We start from the raw sequence: 23,954 nt of genomic DNA, 5'->3' as shown, positions 1-23,954 counted from the left end.
CTTGAAATATTGTTGATAATTCCACCTGGTCCTAGAGAAGTATAATTTTTTTTTTAAATAAGATTTTAAGGCGTTGCCTAGTATGTGGGTGAAATAATTCAATTAGATAAATTTCACCCGCATAAATGAAGGTTTCAGCTCATTAACTTCACAAACATCAACAGATGAAAGAATAAAAGGAATATAGATGTTCAAATATGGGCAGAATGGTGAATGTTACACAGTGTGTAAAGGGGCCACTTAAACCGTCCAATGATAAGGCATGAGCCCTGTAAATGCCTATACTTCAATATTCCCGTCTATAAAATGATCTTCATCCCTGTTGCAATATATTAATACATCGAAATTGTAATTAATTGTGTTCATTTTAATGAAGGTTTAGTGCTACAGGAAATTTCATACAAAAAATGTTTTCCAGACTTCTCTTAAAACTGTTATATAATAATTTATAACTTTTTTTATCGATAATTCTATAACTGGTAATATTTTATTCTTTTATATGGTTTATATTTCCTAGACTTTCTAAATTAATAATATTGTTTTAAATGCTCGGTATTACTTATAATTATGCTTACATGTATGTGTATTTAATTGTATTTGTAACTAATATGTAAAAGGCACTAAGTGCCGTTTATTTCAATAAAATAAAATAATAATAACTGTTTAATCACTGTTTTTTAAGAAAGAACTTCGCATATCCTGTTTTATTTATATTGAGACTGTTACAGCTGCTTCCTAAAAATAACCGTTTCATTTTTTAACTCTAAATCAGAATATTTTTTTGTCTAATTGCATCAGCTGTTTCTGAAGTTTTGAACGACTGTTTTAAAATAAGAGTTATTTTTTTTTTACCACCTCTCGTGTGAACCTTACTTTACGAACACATGACGATTAAAATTGAATTTTTTTTTTCAAGGGTTGCCTAGTAGTAATGGTTTAGCCGGATGAATCCCGCCCACATAATAAAGGATTTATCTCTTTTATTTCACTAAAGTCAACTGTTAGGGAAATGTCGATGTTTAAACATAGGCAGAATGGTGATTTAAAGTGGCCACTTTAACCTACCAGACTTCCGCATTCCCTTCTTCAAAATGTTTTCCCTCTCTGTTGCAACAAATTTGAAGCAGAATATTTGTCAGAAATAAAATTAAAATACGTCTCTTCAGAACAAAAAACGTTTTACTGGCGAAATAATAAAGATGTCTTATTTATTGTGTTTTTGTCAAATGAAATTGGAGTAACAATACGAAATTCCTAGGCCAGGAAATCCTCGGAAGCCTTCATCCACATTTCATATTCGGCTCCACCGAGCGTGAACACCCCTAGTATTCTACACAAGGATACAAATACCATATTATCTGAAAAGAATATACTTCCCTGGAACTCCAAATATTAACTTACGCTTGAAATCAAAATACCCCGCCGAGCGGATAACTGAAATGATTGAAATCGAAGATTTTCGATAGTAAATAATAACGTATTTGCAGATTCAATTTATATAAGAAACTGGAATATAAAGGAAACCGTGGCATTCCTCAAGGCAAATAAATTGGGCCTCTATTAAATATGATTTTTAGATTTATTTAAGCGTAGAAAAATTACTTTTTTTTTGTACATCATCTCTTCAAAGAATCTTTATCTTTATTCGGCCTTTTGGGATTTAAAAAACTTACAACCCGTTCTACAAAAAATTCTAAAAAAGTATGTGTTCTACAAAACACTCAGTTTACCCTGAAGATGGCTCCTGCAATGGTAGCCAAAACATTGGAACAAATCCAACTTACACGGTATTACTAAAAAAATAAACATATTGATAACAGTGACCGTGAAAACCTTCGCACCCATTATAACCCGCTTGTTCTCTAAGTAGCTTTTGATAACTAGGTAAACTTTTTTTTTTTTAATTTATTTATATATTTTTTTATTATTTTCTTTATTTTAAAATATATATTATAAAGTAATGCCTAGTAGGAGAAGACCCGTGCTAAGGCAGACTAACATATTTATGTTTATTTATATATCTCCATTTACATATGCACACACACGTGTGCACCCTTATAGACATTCATACACATACACACATTTTGTTTTACTTAAATTACAAATTTTAAGTTAAATTAAATTCACATTATACCCTTACTTTATTATATTAGGCAAATGACACTATACGAGTTATTCATAATTATAATATTTACATTATAGGACGGGTGCGCGTGAGTTGATTTGAGGTTAATTGAGAAAGATGGGTTACAATTGAAGTTGTTTATTGAGCAGTTACACACGAGTTTTATCATATTATTTTAACAATATTTTAAATTTGTCCAAATTTTTGTAGCCAAGAACTGGATTCAACTCCCTGGGGAGCTGTTTTTATTAACATATTACAACAGAGATGAAGAACATTTAAGAGAAGGTAATATAGAAGTCTAGGCATCTACAGGGTTTATGACCTGTCAATGGCTGGTTTAAGTGGCCACTTTACACACTGTGTAACATTCACCATTCTGCCTATATTTGAACATCTATATTCCTTCAATTCTTTCATCTGTTGATGTTTGTGAAGTTAAAGAGCTGAAACCTTTATTTATGCGAGTGAGATTCATCTAATTGAATTATTTCACCTGCATACTAGGCAACGCCTGAAAATGTTATTTTTTCAATTTCTATACTTCTTCATGGACCAGGTAATTTATCAACAATATTTTGAGTTTGTGCAAATTTTTGTAGACAACAACTGGGTTCAACTCCCTGGGGAGCTGTTTATATTAACATATTACAACGGAGATGTGTATATTATACACAATGAGGAACTTCAGCCCTACGAGAAATTGGATACAAAAAAAAATTAGCGCATTAAATTGTAGAGCAAAGTTTCTTGAAAATATACGAAAAAAATATAATATACTTTTATAAAAACGCACCACTTTGATCGACGTCACTTGCTCATATTAACCAATCAATGATATGAGAGCTGTCAAGGATATCTGATTTGCTTACCGCAAACGAACCAATTGGGAGAACTGTCAGATAAGAACCTCTGACGTCGCACGCGGAGTTATTTCAGAAATATAATATTTTAAAACATCATAGCGCTGATAATACGGTACATAAAAATTTAAAAAATTAGGGCTCGTCCGGGATTTGAACCCGGGACCTCTCGCACCCAAAGCGAGAATCATACCCCTAGACCAACGAGCCATGCGAAAACTGTCGACAAAAAACAATACGGTCTCACGCAATAATTGTTAATCTAAATAGTACTTCCAAGAACGGAAATTGCTAACAATGCACTAAGAAAATTATTATCGTCATCAAAAAATGCAGTTAAAATTTTACAGACATGTGTTGTGTAGTTTGTGAGTGGCTATATAATCAGTCGGCTCGTTGGTCTAGGGGTATGATTCTCGCTTTGGGTGCGAGAGGTCCCGGGTTCAAATCCCGGACGAGCCCTTTTTAAATAATCATCGATTATTTTTTTAGAGCATCATTTATTTATTTATTTTATTTATTTGGATAACCAACAGCTATAATTATCATATATATATTTATCGTTTCTTCTCATAACGATGAGCGCTTGCTCGAACGCTCTCTTCTCTCTTCTCATTCTCTCCTCATCGTTTCTTTGAATCCCTTAAAATAAATATGTGTATATTTATGTTTTTCCTTTTTTTTAAAAATGTTATTACTATTTTATTTTATTTTTACATCTGTGCATGTTTTTCATTCTTTATTTCAATTCTAAATTTTTAATTACTCTTACAAATTTTCTTCATTTTTAATATTATTTCCAGTTGTAAATACTCACTACAAACTACAAACTTTAAAATATATTTTTTTCACTTAAATTTTAATTTTTAAACAACTTTCATTTATGTTTTTCTTTTTCCTTCTCTTTTTTATACTTTCATAATTAACCTTACATATAATTGCTTTATAATATGGAAACTTCACTGGTCCATTAGAATTAAGTCTAATTGTGTAAAATATTAAACTTTGTAACTGTACTGTATGTTTCCTGAATAAAAGAAAAAAAAAAAAAAAAAATATTTATATATATATACATAACAAAGCAAATAACAAATAAGCCAATTACAGGATTTCACAAGTAGCATCACAGTAAGTTAAAAAAGATTCTCGAACATAAAATGAAAAGTAATTTAATGTAAATTCAAAACAAAAGAAAAAATACTACGAATTATTTCGAAAGCAAACGCCGTACGTCATTAAGATTATTTGCAAATAAATCTATGTTAAATGATTTATTTATTACATTAAAATTATTAAAAGTTCGCCATAAATATGAATTTTGCCTATAATTAGATGAAACAAGAGGCATGTGAAGAATAGAGTTATTTCTTAAAACTTTGGAAGGAACATTGATAAAAAGAACATATATAAATATGTTAAGTAGGTTATCTAAACATCAATAAAATATTTTTCTTTTGAAGGGGATCCTTAAGCCCACCATCCACCCGCAACTGTTATAGAGTCCTGTATGGGTATTCTGGATTTTTTCTTACCCCAAGAGAGTGATTAATTTTAAGATTTTTTTAATGTAATGACACTTTGCTTCATATAATGGCCACACTGATGATTAAACGTCAAATGGTGTGTAACGGACGGTTTAAATATGTAAATGAAATGCAATAATATAGTTAGGGCCCCCCGGTATCTGTAGGCTAAATGTTGGACCCACAATAAAGGATGAATATTCCACTTTCGGGTCTGACTTTAGCGATACCGGGGTACTATAGAGCAGGAATTTGTGTTACAGGCCCTAAAAAGGGCCTGAATCTAGACGTTTGACGCGTTATTGCCCTAACATGCATATTTGTATTTGTATAAAGACTAAGGACTGCCTTAAAAAAGGCATTTGTAATTGATGTGGCGCGTGCGGCGGCTCCCAGCGAAGTGACCGGGCCGAGCGCCGGCACCTCCCTATATGCACTTTGGGGGAGGCGCGCCGGCCGGGTATAGTGGGAGCGGTATTTCCCCCCCCACTCCCGTATTGGCCTAACGCCGGTTCGGACGCAGGTAGCGGGAGCCCGCAACACGCCCTATATAATGTGTACATTTTAAAGAATAAATATTGAGTTCGCCTCGAGACATCAAGTTAGTCTGATCGTTTCATTTCGTCACCCCGCCCGACCTCCCGCTCTACTACTGGATCTACATCTTGGACTTGACCATCGCTTCACCCCAGGACTACGAACCAGTATCTTCCACCGACCTACGCAGTGACACCGGACTTGAGAGGAATTTCGAGACTACATAACTTTCGGGATTTACGACCCCGAGAGCGACGACGGCAGCGAGACACGGCCAACACCTACCCCTTGCTACAGGATTGTGGAATACAGTCCAAACTGTTACTTGTACAGTACAGTTTCTGGTCCTTCGACTCGCCGGATTGTGATCTTCAGCTGCCATCTACTTTGAGTCTTCAGCCGAGACGAATCTACGATGCCCGCCTCACTACGCTCTGGAAAGAACGCCGAGGAGCAGCCCACCAAGCCCGTATCGGATGGAGATTCCGATTCGGAAGGTGACATCACTCTTCAGGAAGAAGCAACCCCCTCGCCGACTGCGACTGACGAGACGCTGCAGAACGAGAGATCTGAGAGGCGTCGGGAGAGAAGACACTACGAGAAGCAAATCAAACAATTGATGTCGCTTTTGGGAACTACAAGCAAGCCAGCCGCTCAGCCAGACACCGCGCAACTCGGAGCGCGGAGCGCTCTGGCCCAGGCGGAGAAGGAAGCTACATCGAGCGCGCCCCAGGACCGGGACGCGCTAGTCATTGATCCTGTCTACCCCAAGAGGAACGAGCCTTTCTCTGAGGAGGACAATCAAGAGGCGAGGCCGAAGGAAACGGCGCGCCGCAACACAGAGAGATGGGTCGAGGAGCACACCAACGCCGAACCAGCCGACCGTTTCACGCTGGCACTCGAGGCCTTGCTGGCAAAGCAAGGAGGGAATCGAGGACAAAACCAGGAAGAGGAAACACGCATCGGCGCCATGCTCGCTCGACAGGGGAACGCCAGGGAGCTACAGGACTTCAGCGGCAGCCCCGTGCATTGGCCGGCATTCTGCGACCAATTCTGGGAGTCTTCAGAGCTGTGCCAACTGACGGACCCGGAAAACCTTCTCAGGCTGAAGAAGGCACTCAAAGGGCCCGCCCGGGCGCTAGTGGAGGGACTACTAGTGGAATCAAAGGATGTTCATAAGATCATGAGCACCCTCGAGACGCACTACGACCGCCCGGACGTCATCATGAGCACGCAGTTGGACAAGCTGCGAAAATCACCGCGACTGACGGCAGAAAGCACCATGGACGATTTAGTGGAGTTCGCGATTGCCGTACGGAACATGTGCCTCACGTTGGAAAAGAGGCGCAAAGAACACCTGCATTCGGACGAACTGCTGAACGAGATGGTGCTTCGACTCCCGTTTTTCACGCGCCAACTCTGGGTGATGTCGCGCAAAGGAGCTAACAAGAAGGCAACACTTCGCGACTTCGTGGACTGGATCATGGTTTTCGCGGACAACGCCAAGGACGCCTGCGCCTTTGAAAAGACGAAGTTACCGGCGCGTGGAAAGGAAACAGTGTTCGCGGCGACGGAATCACGGCCAACAACAGACTCAAAGTGCGCGAAGTGCGGCCGTAGCGGTCATAAGTTAAGTGCATGTAACGAGTTTGCGAAGATGTCGTTATTGATGCGACGAGACTTTGTGCGAAATAGAAAATTGTGTTATCGGTGCCTGAGTGACGGACACCGAGCAAACCAGTGCCGAAGCACCGCTAAGTGCAACGTGGGTACGTGTACAGCGAACCATCACAAGTTATTACACAGCGAGCCGCGAGTGAATAGCGCGGACAGCGTTAGTGAAACCGCAATAGTGCCCGACGGGAATCAGTTCGTCGGGGTAATGAGCGGACCGAATAGTGACTCGAAAGTTTTATTAAAAGTGATCGAAGTGGAAATAAGCGGACCACGGGGTCGCGTAACAGTGAACGCGATGCTGGACGAAGGTTCCACTATCACGTTGATAGACAATGAAGTCGCGAACAAAGTGGGAGCCCGCGGACGTAGTGATGTTATCTCGATCCGCGGAATCGGTGGAAATAGTGCAACGATAGACACGCGCCGAGTGCAAGTGAACATAAAAGGAAATAGTGACATTTCATATCGCATCGGAGCGAACACAGTGCGAGAATTGAACCTTCCACAAGCGCCGTGTGCACGCAGTGGAACCGCGAACGGTTCGAGAATTGTCAAGCCACAAATGATCATCGGGCAAGACAACGCTGGCGTAATAGTGTCGCGGGAAGTGATAACGAACGGTGATGAAATCCGTTCAAGAACCTTGTTAGGCTGGGTGACTCACGGTAGAGTCAACGGCAGCGCACTGGCGCAAAACAACATTACGCTCGCGACTACGAGTAAATCAAAGTGCTCTACGGTAGTGAATCGCGAGTGTAGCGGGCTTGTAATGCCGCCCATAACCGCGGCAGTGAATCGCGCGCGAAACGGGCTAGTAATGCCACTCACAACCGCCGAAGTGAATAGCGAGTATAGCTCGCTAGTAATGCCGCTTACAATCGCGGAAGTGAATCGCGAGTGTAACGGGCCAGTAAGGCCGTTTGTAACCACCGAAGTAAATCACGAGTGCCGCGGACAGAACGAGCGTATCATGTCGGAGCTACCCACAAGCCCGACTGACAGTGATAGTGCGCAGCAAACCAAGTGCTGCGTTAATTTAGCAAGTCTTGTAAAAAATAACTTCACAATCGACTCGTTGGGAGTAACGAGTGCCACGCGCGTTGACAGACAGATAACGCGCGCATACGCGATCATGCAAGCCACGACAAAACCTCTTCAGGATGGACATTGGGAGACTGGACTCTTGTGGAAAGACGGAGATACGTGGTTGCCCAACAATAGGCAACACGCTCTCAGCCGCCTGGAAGGAGTGGAAAGAAAATTAAGAAATAACAGAGAGCTTGCCGCCGCATATCATGAGAAAATGAACGGATACTTACAAAAGGGATATGCATCCGAGGTATGTGAAAGTGAATTAAATAACGTACCGAAGAGGTGGTACCTGCCACATTTTGCGGTCATTAATCCGAAGAAACCCGCCAAAATACGGGTAGTCTTCGACGCCGCAAGCAAGTATAGAGGCGTCTCTCTCAACGACAAGTTAATGGCCGGACCGGACCTATTATCATCGCTATTGGGAAATATGTTTCGATTCCGGGAGGGACATATAGCGCTTGCGGCGGACATAAGTGAAATGTTTTTACAAATAAAAATCACAAAACAAGATCAACTCGCTCAACTTTATCTCTGGCGAGATAATCCGGAGTCGATGCCGAAAACCTACAAGATGACGTCAATGACTTTTGGAGCCGCGTGCTCACCAAGTTCTGCGCAGTATGTGCGAAATACAGTGGCCGAACAGAGTCAGAACGAGTTCCCGGAGGCAGCGGCGGCATGCAAATCCAAATTTTATATGGATGATTATTTGGACGCCATGGACGATGCCGGCGCTGCTGAGAAAATGGTCCGGGAGGTATCCGAAGTCCTACGCCGAGGCGGGTTTACACTGACGAACTGGGCTAGCAACAAGAGTGAAGTGCTCAGTTCGGTGCCGCCTGAAGCGCGCGCCGCGCCGGCCACGCCGATATACCTAACGGAAGCGCACGAGACGGCCGGCGCTACAAATGAATTCACAGGACGAGTCCTGGGAGTGACTTGGAGACCTGCCACAGATGAGTTTATTTATCAATTCGACGACCCACTCGGCCAGGGTAGCGACAGTTGGCCCACTAAAAGGGAGCTGTTGAGTGCAGTGATGCGAGTTTTTGACCCGGTCGGATTCCTGGGATGTCTCGTCATCCGCTCTAAGATGCTCCTACAGGATGTATGGAGGGCTCAAACCGGATGGGACGAAACGATAAGAGAAGATCATAAGACTAGATGGCAAAATTGGATCGCACAGTTAGAAAATTTAAATTGCGCCATCCCCAGATGCGCCATAGTAAGTCGGTGGAACCGCCGAGAACTACATCTATTCAGCGACGCCTCGGAAGTGGCGATCTGCGCAGTAGCTTACTACGTGGAGAACACGACCGAGGGCAAGAAGACCACCTTTATCAGCAGTAAATGCAAAGTGACGCCGTTAAAGGTGATGTCAATACCGCGCCTTGAGCTACAGGGCGCACTCATGGCGGCCAGACTGGCGGCCACCATCAGGAGAGAAACCCAGTGCGCCATAGAAAAGGTGGTGTACTGGACTGACTCCACAACGGTCCTGTGCTGGATCCGGTCGGAGCCGCGCGCCTACTCAACGTTCGTGGCCAATCGGCTAGGTGAGATAGACGAACTCACCGACGCCGCGGACTGGAAGTGGGTGCCGACAAAACTCAACCCCGCCGACATCGGTACGAGAGATGGCCGCCCGCTTGACCTGTCCCTCGAAGGAGTATGGTTCCAGGGGCCAGACTACCTCCGGCAAGGAGAAGAATCATGGCCTCGAGAAAAGAAGATGACGCCCACTCCGGACGATGCGATGCTGGAGAAGAAAGCAGAGCGAGTGGTACTGGCGATAACCACCAGCGAGGCGCTACCCGCGCCACAGCGATTCTCGTCGTGGAATCGCTTGATAAGGACAACGGCGTGGGTACTGCGCTTCGTGAAAAAAAGCCGCCGAAGAGACGGCGCCCGCGAAGTTGGCGAACTGACGGCCGGGGAGCTAGAAAATGCTGAGCTCCATTGGGTCCGTCAGTCGCAAGCGGACGCTTTCGGCGGCGATATACCTACCCTGAGACGGGGGGAGCGACTCCCTACGCGGAGCCGCCTATACGGGCTGACGCCGCACATAGACGACAAGGGTGCCGTGCGAATGGGAACACGCTTGAGGAACACAGATACATCAGAAGGACTGAGGGCGCCTATAATATTGGATGGCGCCCATAGATATACCCGCCTGCTCCTGGAGGAGTACCACAGACGAGCCGGGCATTCGGGGACGGAGAGAGTGTTATGTGACGTGAGATGTAACTTCTACGTGCTCAAGTTACGAGGGACGCTGAGAAATATAAGTCACAGATGCGCCATCTGCCGAGTTCGGCGAGGACGAGCCGGCACACCGCAAATGGGCCAGATACCGGAGGCGCGAGTGGCCAGCTACCAACAACCATTCAGCCACTGTGGGTTGGACTACTTTGGCCCCCTATATGTTACGATAGGGCGACGCCGGGAGAAGCGATACGGGGTTTTATTCACCTGTATGACGACCAGAGCCATACACCTTGAGTTGGCATCATCCCTGACAAGTGACGCGGCCATCCAAGCCATCAGACGGATGACCGCTAGAAGAGGCCAACCGAGGGTGATCCATTCCGATAACGGAACAAATTTCCACGGCGCCGACAGAGAAATGCGAGAATCAATTGCCGATCTCCATAATGACGCCGCATTTCAAATAGAACTAGCAAATAAAGGCGTAGAATGGAAGTATATACCGCCATCCTCACCGCATATGGGTGGCGCGTGGGAGCGACTAGTGAGATCAGTTAAAACCTCCCTAGTCGCTATCCTCAAAGAACAATCTCCACGAGAGGAGACCCTGTTGACGGCGTTCGCCGAGGCCGAATTCTCGGTAAACAGCCGTCCCCTTAGCCATGTGGCGGTGGACCCCGCAGATGAAACCCCATTGACTCCGAACCACTTCCTAATTGGTTCGGCCGGGGCACGCACACATCTCGCCTTCTACCCCAAAGAAACGGAGAATATCTGCCTGAGAAAGCAGTGGCGGATAGCCCAGCAACTAGCCGACAAATTTTGGCGACGCTGGCTGGGCGAGTTTCTGCCTACACTAGCACAGAGGAAAAAGTGGCTCGATAGATCGGAGCCATTGAAAGTCGGCGATCTTGTAGTGATCGCCGACCCGTCATCACCCCGCAACCAGTGGACAAGAGGGAGGATCATGGAGACACGACTGGCTGCCGATGGACAGGTGCGGACCGCACGAGTTCAGACGGCGGCCGGAGAATATGCCCGACCAGCGATCCGGCTCATCCCACTACTACTAGAGGACCGTCCAGAGAAGAAGATGCCCCCGCAGCCGAACAGCGTGGCATCGGGGGGAGTGTAACGGACGGTTTAAATATGTAAATGAAATGCAATAATATAGTTAGGGCCCCCCGGTATCTGTAGGCTAAATGTTGGACCCACAATAAAGGATGAATATTCCACTTTCGGGTCTGACTTTAGCGATACCGGGGTACTATAGAGCAGGAATTTGTGTTACAGGCCCTAAAAAGGGCCTGAATCTAGACGTTTGACGCGTTATTGCCCTAACATGCATATTTGTATTTGTATAAAGACTAAGGACTGCCTTAAAAAAGGCATTTGTAATTGATGTGGCGCGTGCGGCGGCTCCCAGCGAAGTGACCGAGCCGAGCGCCGGCACCTCCCTATATGCACTTTGGGGGAGGCGCGCCGGCCGGGTATAGTGGGAGCGGTATTTCCCCCCCCACTCCCGTATTGGCCTAACGCCGGTTCGGACGCAGGTAGCGGGAGCCCGCAACACGCCCTATATAATGTGTACATTTCAAAGAATAAATATTGAGTTCGCCTCGAGACATCAAGTTAGTCTGATCGTTTCATTTCGTCACCCCGCCCGACCTCCCGCTCTACTACTGGATCTACATCTTGGACTTGACCATCGCTTCACCCCAGGACTACGAACCAGTATCTTCCACCGACCTACGCAGTGACACCGGACTTGAGAGGAATTTCGAGACTACGTAACTTTCGGGATTTACGACCCCGAGAGCGACGACGGCAGCGAGACACGGCCAACGCCTACCCCTTGCTACAGGATTGTGGAATACAGTCCAAACTGTTACTTGTACAGTACATGGTGTATAAAACTGCCTAAAAACGGAAATAAAACTAATGCGATTTGGCCAATTCCACCTAATTAAGTGTTTTGGATAACGTTTAAGGTCGCAATAATGTTCTAAATGAAAATTATCATGTTTGGTTTCACGTGTTCATATTTTTTGACGTTTAATCATCAGTGTGGTCATATAGGAAGCAAAAATTAACCACATGGAAAAAAGAAATATCTTAGGCCCCTAGAGTCTAGGGGAAAGACAAGATTCATAATTGCACACATGGGGGACTCTCTGTCAGCTGCGCATAGAGAAAAGTTATTATAAATATTTCTAAAGAATACAAACTCTATGCAGATTAAGGAGGGGGGATGAGAATGCATGGACAGAGGCCAACACGTCATCCCCCCCCCCTCTGGATCCCCAAAATGTCTCTGTATTTTTTCATTAAAAAAATATATTTCTACAAACAATTTATACAAATATATAAATAAATGACTTAAAACTATGGCAACACAGCAAACAAAACTAAAACGAAAAACGTAATTAAAAACACGGATATTCTTAGGCTTTGGATAAAGAAGGAATCTCTGGGTGATCAGAGGCAGAGGATCCCAATACCACCCCCGTAAGGGAAGGACAAAACAAGAGAACGTGAGCGTTCCGTTGGAAAGAAAGCACAGTCTTAACTGTATCAGCATCCCACGGGAACATTAGCCGGTCCTAACATATTAAAATATTTTACAGTTGAAACTACAAAATTTGAAATAATCATTGATCGGTTTTAACGCTTTCGCGACCTCTTCAAGATTGATCTTCAAGTATCTGTCGCCAACTGTTACTTTAGGCCTTATTTTATCAGCCCTTCAGGCCTCGTTTTAAACAATCAGGACTGATCGCGCCACTTGCCTATTTGCCGATGAACGCTCGAAATTGTCTGGTTCGCGGAATGCGTTATCTTTATCTACTTTGCCACCGAACCCTAATGCAATGAATGCCATTACCTACCTTGTACTGGAGTTCTGGCGCCTTATTATTTGAAACTTCTCTCGTGGCAGTCAGGATCAGATCAGATACTGTGGTCAGGAAGAAGAGGCACTTGACGTGGATTTTTTATTATTATATGCGATTATACGACACAGTGGAGTAAATTAATTATGGATCACAAAAATATTTTATTCGCGATCGCGGTGAAAATATTAAAGGCACATGCACACGCGATGACAGTTTAGTTGTTATTATGGGGCCGGGACAATATTAGCACCCACGGTAGGCAATGCAACCTTAACCAGGGCCCAGTAGTTAGCAAGTAAATTTGAACGCCTCAACCTAGTAAATGTGCTTTACACACATAGAGTAAATGTGGCGTAACCACGGATCTTTGTGTACATATGAATATATTACAAAAATAAAAGAATACAAGAAATCTGTTTATCTGATTGATTCTGTTTTTCTGCTCTCGAGTGGTCTCAGGAAATGAGGGCTACATGAATCTTGAAGAATCGTAAAAGGTTCTAGTTTTCTTTCCCCCTTAGTAAAAATACCGGGGGCTATTGTTGCGTGGATTCGCCCCCTTTCGCTTCATTGGACAATTCGGGGCTGTTGTGGGCGAACTGGGGGGCGGGGGCAAGGGGCTGATCGGAAGAACTAATCTACTGACTGCCAGATTATTCCAAAAAGATATTCTGAAAATAAAAACAGATTAAAATTTTTAAGATCGATTTTGCTCTGACGTCAGAGCTAAGTTTTTAAAATCTACAATATGTTTTTTTCATTCAGAGCAAAATTATACAATACATAAGTATTATTCTTTTAGTGGAGATATGTCGTTGAAATAGAAATTTTAAATGCCGATTTTAGTCATAACGCATAGAACTACTAGATTATTATTTTAATCCTTTATTATCCTTCGTCTCCGTTGAAACGTTTGCCAATGAGGAACTTCAGCCTTACGGGAAGTTGAATACAAAAATGTTTTCTTGCGCGCGGTAAAAATTAAAGCATTAAATTTTGCGGCAAAGTTTCTTGAAAATGTACGTAAAATAAAATAAAACACACTACTTTAAACGATGTCACTGGTTCATATGAACTAACCAATGATATGAGAGCTGTGAAGAATATCCAGCTTGCTTACCGTAAACGAACCAATCGGGAGAACTGACAGAGAAGAACCTCTGACGTCACACGCGGAGTTATTTCAGAAATTGATAACTTTAAAAAATCATAGCGCTAATAAAACGATATATTAAAATATATTTTTTTTAATTGGCTTGGTTTAATAGTTTATAAACAAATAAAAAATGCACTGAACTTCCTCATTGTTTCTTAACTCCGAAAGAACCCAGTTCTTGTCTGCAAAAATTTGGCCGTTCCTAAAAGTCTTTCGATTTGCAACGTTATTTTATTTATCAACGTATTACCAGGAGCACAGGGATTTGGAAGGGTGACACATAATAATACTGTTTCTTCATACACTTTGTATGAGATTATCGGGCAACAGCAGACACTATACCGATATCTCTCCACTCAATTGTGAACTGTAGACGAGACTGACGCAAAACTTTAGATTTAGTTTACGAAATTATACCGCTCGTACCATAGATAGGTCAAAACACTCGCTTTACTTATGGTAAATCGTAGAAATCTCTATCTTTAGTACCGTCATAAAGGCGATAATCATAATTCTGTACTTATGAGGAAACTAAACGAACAAAATCCAATTCATTCTAATGGAATGAAGACCAATTTACTGCTATACATATATGCTACCTATTATACGAACTATTAATTTCGTATTTTCGTTTAATTTTTTTTTATTGTCATTAAAATGAAAAGAAAAGCAAATGGTCCATTATAAATAATAAAAATAATAAATAAATAATAGTAAAAAAATTGTATAAAAATAAGTTGCAGAATTATTTCCTGATGTTTTAACAGGCGGGATAATTCTGAAACAATCTCCCTTATACCAATAAAGGTTTCAGTCATATTATTTTACACAGAAAAAATAATAAATGACAACCAAAATTCTTTGAATATTAATGTTTTCTTGCAAAAATTTTTGAGTAGCAATGATTTATTAGAACATGATAAAACCGAGCGATAAAAATAAAAATGCAAAAACAGATCTACGTACTTTCTTTGCCATGATAATTGCCATTTTTGGCAACCATTGAAACAATATACATTGCATTTTTTATTTATTTATATACATAAGTTTATTGTACATTATTTGAGACATAAGTCCCAACTCCATGGGACCAAAAGTTCCATCTTGAGATGGGACTAGCAATTAGTTGACACAGACAAATCACTACAAATATAGGATCATAAACATCAAATCAAATCAATTTTTTTTTTTTTAATAAAATATATGTATATGGTACATCAATATGGTAAACAGTGAATTCAAACATTCGGAAAATCATCAAGGAGTTTCCTACTAATTGGTAATCCAAATGCCTTCAACCATTTGCTACATGAGAGCAAAACCTCTCTTATTGTAACAATGAAAGATACTACCAGTTGTGATGAGTCATTGTAACTTTTTGTGTTATGGGTGCGTCTTAGAACCTCACCAACTCTTTTGCACCGCACCTCCAAGTTATGCCCTTTGACGCTCAAAAAAGACCAATTCATCAACACATGAGGAATATCTTGGAAGGTTTCAAAATTAGATAGACAGCCCTCAATAGATCAATAAAATGGTGCAGGTAACTCCAATATTCGCCATGGCCTTGAGGATTTGTTTAAGTTCAAATGCTGCTTACTCTGCTCATACGCTGCTTTTTTCCTAAAATCAAAGGCATTAAAAAAAATTACATTTTAGTTATCTAATCTGGGATTTTGTTCAAATAACGTTTGTTCCAGGGTTGCTTCTAAACATAATAAGTACCATACATTAATGGTTATAGGTAACAAAATGCTGTAATCTCTTCAAATAAAACGTAAAGCCTACTGATGTCTATCAATAATCCGTTTTCTCTTGAATGAGGTTTCTGTGGTATCGCAAATATTCCTTTTTTAAAATTATTTTATAAACTTATTGCGTATATTATTAGTATACATATTTTATACCAGAAAATCTACATAAAACTAGTGAATAGAAAATAAATACGGAGCTTTCTCTGGTTAGGATAGTCTCCATCTAACATGGCTCAGCCTGTTCTAAAATGGAGATTTTTTATCTGTTAAAGTAAAAGTAGTTCTATACTAATATAAAAATAACAAAAAAACTAAAATTACCAAATTATAGGGCCACAGCTGATATTCCCTTTCTTTCCCAGCACCAATCAGAAAATGATAGCGGGGAACAAAATCCACCTGTAAAATATAAATCAGGGTCCTGAGCAAAGTCAATAAATCTGCAACTCCCATATATTAAAAAAAAATATTTCCTTCTACTCAAAGAATCTGCCTTGTTCATCTTGTTATTTTGATACCAGACAGCAACTCAATCACAATGGGCGTGTTCTTCGGTAATTACTGACGTGATAAAAATTCCTTATGGATAAGTGTTGGTAAAGGACTTTTAAACAACGTGATAAACATCGTGATGAACATCTTTGATTGTAAAGCATCTTCATCTTTTTATCAGCCCGTTTCTCTCTATTGTTAAAGACCCCTTCCAAAAATTTCCATTACTTCTCTGCCCCGGGCATTCTGTTTCCATTTATGTCTTACGAGTTCAACGATATTATCAGCCATCTCTTCGGTGGTCTCCTCACGTTTCTTTCACTTTCGTTGGGTCACCAATTCAGTATTCTAGGGGCAACCTAGCAACTTTTTGTCTCGCCACATGGCCCTCCCGCTGCCATTTTTGTCTTCCCACTTCCTATTTTTATTTTATTTATTTATTTACACTCTTTATGAAAATACAATTTTACATACACTTTGCCCAGCTAACAAGGGTACATACCCCGTTCCAAGCTAGGCAATTACATTCTCTAATAGATAATAATAGTTAACAAATTAATCGAGAGCACAGACAAATAAAATATAAACTTATTCGCATACACATTTTGATACATATACATACACACATACACATATATACACACACAAATACATACACCCATGCGCATACACATACATACATTCATAAAAACATAGACAATTTATTTATGCGAAACTTCATGGTTGCCATCTATAAATATATTTTTTTAAATTATTCCTTATTTTTATATTTTATTTTCGACATGCATAAACTTTTCTGACTCCCTACGACCAATGTCACGAAAGAGCGAGAACAACACCTTCCGTAACTTGACAACACTCCCGTCTTTCCACGATTCTGGCAAAAGGTTATGGACCTTTTTGCCTACGTTATAGTGTTGTCTCGATGCCAGAACAGTGTTGACCCCTTCACTTAGTATCAGATCCCTATTAGAGTATCTTGTATTATGGTTGTGGTTGACGCTCGGGTAAATGTCTTTCTTTATGTGTGTAACCACTACCGTTCTCAATATATACTGTTGAATAATATTCAGTACTCTGAATTCTTTGAAGAGCAATTGTAAAGTACATATATTATTTTTAGTAAATCTTGACAGAAATAAAGTATTGTAGCCGAACTTCACACCATTTCGGTTGGCCCCCAGAGAGACGTTTCCGCTGACCGCGCTGCCCGAGGACGACCGGCCGCCCTACCTCGCCCTGGCGCGCTGGACCCCCCGCGGCCACGGGCTGGTGACGGTGCTGGACTACGACATCTACTTCCGGCCCGCCCCGCGCTCCTCCACGGGCTACCGGGTCACGGCCACGGCCGTCCCGGGCGTGGTGTACAACGGGGTCCCGGACTGGCTGTACGAGGGTAAGAATTTTTTTACGTTTTTTTATACAATATACATAAGAGGTAAAACAGAGTATTAAAAAAATAAAGCATAATTACATGGCAATGAAATACATATTAATAGTAAAAATAGTAAACAAAAATTCCATGGCCTGTTTGTGGGTATACAAGAAAATGAAATTTTGCTCCTATAATAAACAATGGACAGTTTTAATATTTTTGTGTAACATAAGAAAAAGAAAATAAAATATTCTGTAAAAGATTACATGGTATTTTTTTTATAGTAAATATTTTTTTTTTTAAAAAACATAAAAATATTAACAGGGATGGAGATCACCTTAAATAAGGGTATATGAAGTCTAGGCATTTACAGGGCTTATGACCTGTCATTGGCTGGTTTAAAAGGCCACTTACGCACTGTGTAACATTCACCATTTTGCCTATGTTTGAATATCCAAATTTCTTCAATTCTTCCATTTGTTGATTTTAGTGAAGTCAAAATAGTCAGTCCAGGATAGTGCGTGTTTTTTAAAAGAAGAAAAATTTTGAAAGTTTGAAATCAATTTAATATTATCAGTAAAAAATGAATAAAAAATTTTTGGGCCCATAAAATATGCATGTCTCTGTGCGAGCCTCGTTTTACAATGTGGTATTTCTAACACACGATTCCTTCTTTGACTTGGTCTATTTGAATTACTTGTAAATAAATTTTAATTTCTTAAATATATATTTTAAACGTTGAAAACAATATATTTGTCTTAGGTCTAAAAGTTTTGCTTCTTGGAACAATTGAAAAGAGAGAAAAGTGCGATTTTTTGAAGCATTATTTTGAATATAAATTTTTGAACAGTTTCCAATGGTATATATGGTTGTTGTAAGTTCCCACCCATCCAATTATTCCGTACTAAAGTGATTACTGAACAAGTGCTTAATATGCCATTTTATCGTATTTAGCTGGGCGCAAATACTTAGTCGTTCGAACACATAGTAAATATCTTAGTTTATTAACAATTACTTCAAGATGATTTAATACTCAATTATTGTTCTCCCTAGCGCACAGAACTTCTGTAGCTCAATCGCAATGGGCGCTCCTGTCGATAATTATCATTGCGATAATAGTTTCTCTTTGCGATTGTTGATTGTTTTACCGATTCCAATGGAACATCTACTTAAATTTATCGATCGGGGATTATAATATTTTTTCAAATATAACCACACTTTGAGAAAAGGAAACCTCACAAAGTACAAAACAATCTCCACTCGCATTGACTTAGACGCTTAGCGTTTGGTCGTGTGACCACGATAAACTGATCCATTGTTATGATCAAATTCAACAAATTCAGCAAATACTTGACGGTGTATATGCCGTTCTATTCTCTCTGTCTACTCCTACGGAGACCGCGTTTTGGTTTATTGTTTTTGTTTTATTGTAATGGTAATATACTCGCCTCAGCAGTACATATTCTGTACTTTACTAATAAGGATAGGAATCTACACAATTAATTTACTTTAATTCTCATTAAGAAATGTCAGTCATCATTTTATGAACAAAGCGTAAACAAAATGGAATCCAAACTGTATTATGAAAATAATGAGGTAACTGAGTATTCAAAATGAATATTGTAAGAAATAGGTGTGTTAGAATATTTTTGTGTGTGGTTTGACTAAGAAACTGCCAGTGGCAATAGGTCCGCTATTTAACCATGTACTCGTATAACTAAATAAATAATTGGATTATATTGTATATTATGATAAATAAAGACTTTTTAAACTGACATCTTAATTTAAAAATATTTTCAGGCGTTGCCTAGTATGTAGGTGAATAGTTCAGTCAGATGTATCTCACTCGTATCAATAAAAGTTTCAGCTCTTTGACTTTAAAAATATCAACAGATACAAGAATGAAAAATGGACAGAAAGGTGAATTTTATGCAGTGTTTAAAAGTGGCCACTTAAACCAGCCAATGAAAGGCCATGAGCCTTGAAAATACCGAAAATTCTATATTCCCTTCTATAAAACATTTTAATATTATTAAATCCCAAGGGGGTTGAAGTCTTTGTCTGCAAAAAATTGGACAAACTCAAAATATTGTATAAAGTGAATGAAATTAATATTCATAGACACCCATAATAATAAAAAAATATGTGGAGAATATTGAAAGGCGTATATTTTTTCTAATTATTTATCGAGTTTGGAAAATGGCAGTCATGTTTTTAATATTGCAGAGATGTATCCGGCCAGCATAAAACGTGACAGGTAGTGTCTTATTTGCTATTGAGTTTCTGGGCTTTTGTACTTTCACACATCCGCTTACGCTAACTCCGTGCACAGACAGCTGTCAAATTCAAGTGAAAATATTGTTTGGGAAAACCTTCACCGACATTCTACGACCCTGGTACCTACATTAAACGAAAATAAGTCTCCTTTGAAAATGGAAATGTTTTTTAACTTTTTATGTAAAAAAAATATAACCTTTCTTGAAGCTTCAAATATTTCTTGGAATGTTACTTGAAATAAAGTTATTTAACATTTGCATTTAAAACGTATACCGAATTCAAAACGATGATAATCGTTTTTTAAAAAAAACAGTTAAAAATTGACAGAAGTTTTTGAGTTATAGAGGAAGTTCGGTGCAACGGAAAATTGGATATGAAAAATGTTTTATAATGTTTATAAATGTTTTTTTAAAAATTAAAAAAAAAAAAAAAAATCATCAAGATACGCTGCGATTGGTGTACCAATGCAGTGTCCTATGCACCATTAGGTTAGGAGAGGGAATTATGATGAGCTTGACGAAAAATTAGGACATTTAATTGCAGGTGAAGTTTCTTTTAAATGTATTAAAAAATTAATAAAAATGTTTTTTATAAAAACTTCTTTGAAACGTCACAAGTTCTTGTAAACAATAATAAATAATTTATAGCGTTGTTATTTGTCGTGAAAGATTTCCTGTTTCCATCAACGCTTAGTGTATTTTGACAGGTACGGGGTTCTACTTTTAAACGGCAGAACCACTTATCGATAACAACTCGTGACGTCTCGAGCGGAGTAGTTTCAACATATCACTAATTAAAAAAATCGTAGCGATAATAATAGGATACACAAATATTTTTTTTATTTTTCGTTTTTGTATTAGTTTGACTGTGCGTTAATAAATTTGTTTTTTTTTAAACTACTGAACTTCCTCATTAAATATTTTTATTTTATTTTCATTATTTAAAAAAATAAAATATTTGCGTTCTTATGATTTACCCAAATATTTCATTTTGAGGGCTACACAGAGAGATCAGAAGGAATGCGTGGTTCATTCGTGACTAGGACGGTATAATTATTTTTTTTTACAAAAAATTACCAACGACTTGAAGCGTAAAATTATCAACGACTAAAATCGTAAGATTAACATATAATATAATTTTACAGATATATTTAGTTATACAATCAACATACCGATAGGAGTGGTATTCCAAACTTTTACAGGAAAAAAAAGATTTAACTAGTTGGTTGAATCGAGTAGTTTCAAATTGCCTCCCAAAAGTTTATATTTGAATTGTTTCTCAACCGAGACTGTTTGAAGAGGATGATAGGGTGTCTGAGATACTCCAAATAATAAAAGATTTATAAAAAACTGAAATGGAACTTTTTCGGAAAAACAAGGGACGAAGAAACTTATGATAGACATTTGCTCCGGTGGATGTCAAATACATATATTGGAGACAAATTCGAAGTCAACATTTAAAAGCACATGATAACTTTACTATCCACACGAGGTAGGTACATCGACATTACCAAGGGGACACGCACGCCACTGTACACATATCTACGCACTAAAATGACTTACCTTCATTATGTCGTCATTGTTGAAGATAAATTGTCCCGAGCGATTACAAAGATACACTACCGACCCCCCATCTTCAAGTTACAAAGTAGGTACATTGATATGTACCAACGAGTCTAGTTCTATTACCCCATGGTATACACATTTACTCTTTAAAATTGTCAAAAAAGTAGTTACAACAAGTAATTTTTGCTTTAAATAAAAATTTTAGTTAGAGGTGGCCAGTTTTTTTCTCAAAAGTCTATTTAAAATACGAGAGAGAAATAAGTAAATTTTGGAGTCGAATTACATTCTTATATAACTGTCATATTTAAATCCGAACGGCTAGATGCAGTGGTTACATGCTACCCTATAAACATATGAGAGCATCTAGCCGTAAAAATTTGATTTAATTAAATAAATAATAAATTAAGTGATTGTATTTTTTTACCTTGTTTCCTATCCTGAGTATATTACATCGAGATCTCAAAAAAGTCGGCTTTGTAATACTTCGGTAGATAAATATAGACGAAAGTTAAGCATACCGTCTTGGTAATTGTCAAAAGTCATATAAAAACCATATTACAGCAAGCATTTTTTGCATGACTTAGGATTTATTTTAGTTTATAATCATTTTGAAGTGGCCACTTTTTATCACAGAAGCCTATTTAAAATATGAATGAGAACTATTTTAAATTTTAATCAAGTACAAAACGGGGAGTAATTTTCATCGTCATTTATTGGTTGGATTCGATAACATAACAAGTAGATCATACCGAGGTGGAAAGAGATAATAAAGACCGTCTTGGTATGTACCAATGAAGATAACCTTTGTAATTTCCCCCGGAGCCTTATGCTTGAAATATGTGACATTTTGTCACCCATTCGACAATAGTCGATTGGGCATCTCGATTGCTTTGTCATTATGCTATTCTTGAAAACCCTCCGACAATTTAATTATAAAGACGAATGAGAACGTGGCAACACTAACAAATCTGTATTTATCTATGGGAGCAACATTTATTGTTTCTTGTCAGACTACTTCCGTTGAATATTTTGTGTATGGAATATTATGAAAAAAAAATAAAAGAAAATGTTTTACTGAGACACTGCAACATTGATAATTATTATTTGCCTTTGATTTAACACACATTTTTATGTTATTAGATATATTCCATATTTATTTAATGGATTTTAAAAACATTTTGTTAAATATATATCTCAAATACGTATTTTGACATTGACGAGCGATAAAATTATTTTGAATGTAGGTACACGTTTGTATAATTAATATAGCGCCATTTACATTTTATTTATCTTTTATTTGACAACGAAGCTTAGAGTTTTAGTAATATTTTAAAAAAATGAAATAAAAAACAAATGAATAAAAATTGAGGTTAGATTAAAACTAGTTTTGCAGCTACAGAGCGCATCGACGGTTGGAATTTTACATCCCATTTAATAAATTTGTTTAAATTTAAATATTGTATAATATATATCTCAAATACGTATTTTGACATTGACGAGCGATAAAATAATTTTGAAATCATGTTTCTAGTGAAACTTCATTTGATAATGAATTATAAATAAGTACAGTTATATGTGTTGCACATTTGTTGATACGTCATCATCATAACATTGAACAGTGCTGTAAATTTTAAGTTGAAATACAACAAAAATACCTACTCGTCATTCAAACATGAATGCCGAGCGTTTTACAAGAAGAAAGTTTGACAGCTGAAGTTCAGATGTCGTATTCGATTTGCTTTGGGGCACTCGAGATAAAGTCGATTGGTTTTCAATCGACTGCATTCGTATGGGTGGTTCAAGAATGCTGTCGCTCGTTGAATTACAGAAGTCGCATACGATTCTAAAAACGAATGAGTCCAGCATAAGGCCCCGGATATATTGATTGATTATCCAGCCTTCCTCGCTGCTGGCGCTTTATGCTTCTTGGTCTCCTCATCAACCTCCCTGCATTCGCAGTGTCCCAGCTTGATGATTTCGATCCGCTCTCCGGTCTGGCTGTACATGGCCTTCCTGTTGCACAAGAAGAAGCAGGTGTTGTCGTACGTCAGGCCGTTGCTGCCGCACACGGGCTCGTGGTCCTGCGCGCAGTGGCCGCAGTCGGCGTGGATCGAGCCGGAGTACATGCAGGCTCCCGTCTTGAGGATGTGGATCCTCTCCCCGGCCTCTCTGAGGATCTTGGCTCTCTCCTCTATGAAGATGTCCGTGTTGTTATAGGTTACTCCGTTGTTTGCGCACACGGGCAAGTAGGGCGGCGGGTGGTTGCAAATTATCACTCCAAAAAAAGTGACTGCCAGCACTGGAATAAAAAAAAATGCATTGAATAAAAAATATATCGTACTTTAAGCAAAAAAATTGTATCTGATGCTCTAACTTTGTGGAATTAATAAATATTAAAAAAAACTTTAAACAT

General features: G+C 39.3%; 1 protein-coding gene and 2 non-coding genes across 3 annotated transcripts in view; 2 read left to right on the top strand and 1 right to left on the bottom strand.

Annotated features, from left to right (window-relative positions):
* The window catches only part of Dpp10 (Dipeptidyl peptidase 10), a gene marked incomplete at its 5' end in the record, with an annotated part of 90,328 nt that overhangs the window by 36,259 nt on the left and 30,115 nt on the right, over positions 1-23,954 (top strand). The window contains one exon of the mRNA XM_088236775.1: positions 17,509-17,720. Within this exon, the coding sequence (XP_088092901.1) occupies positions 17,509-17,720 (212 nt within the window). The remainder of the gene's footprint in view (positions 1-17,508; positions 17,721-23,954) is intronic.
* On the bottom strand, positions 3,127-3,198 carry TRNAP-UGG (transfer RNA proline (anticodon UGG)). Its single transcript has one exon. It is a non-coding gene; the product is annotated as a tRNA-Pro (tRNA).
* On the top strand, positions 3,379-3,450 carry TRNAP-UGG (transfer RNA proline (anticodon UGG)). Its single transcript has one exon. It is a non-coding gene; the product is annotated as a tRNA-Pro (tRNA).

This window comes from Micrasema longulum, unplaced genomic scaffold (genome assembly GCF_059751315.1).
Source record: "Micrasema longulum isolate JH-2025_06_02 unplaced genomic scaffold, ASM5975131v1 h1tg001606l, whole genome shotgun sequence".
Lineage (NCBI taxonomy): Eukaryota > Metazoa > Arthropoda > Insecta > Trichoptera > Brachycentridae > Micrasema > Micrasema longulum.
This window is presented reverse-complemented; position numbering and strand designations above follow the sequence as displayed.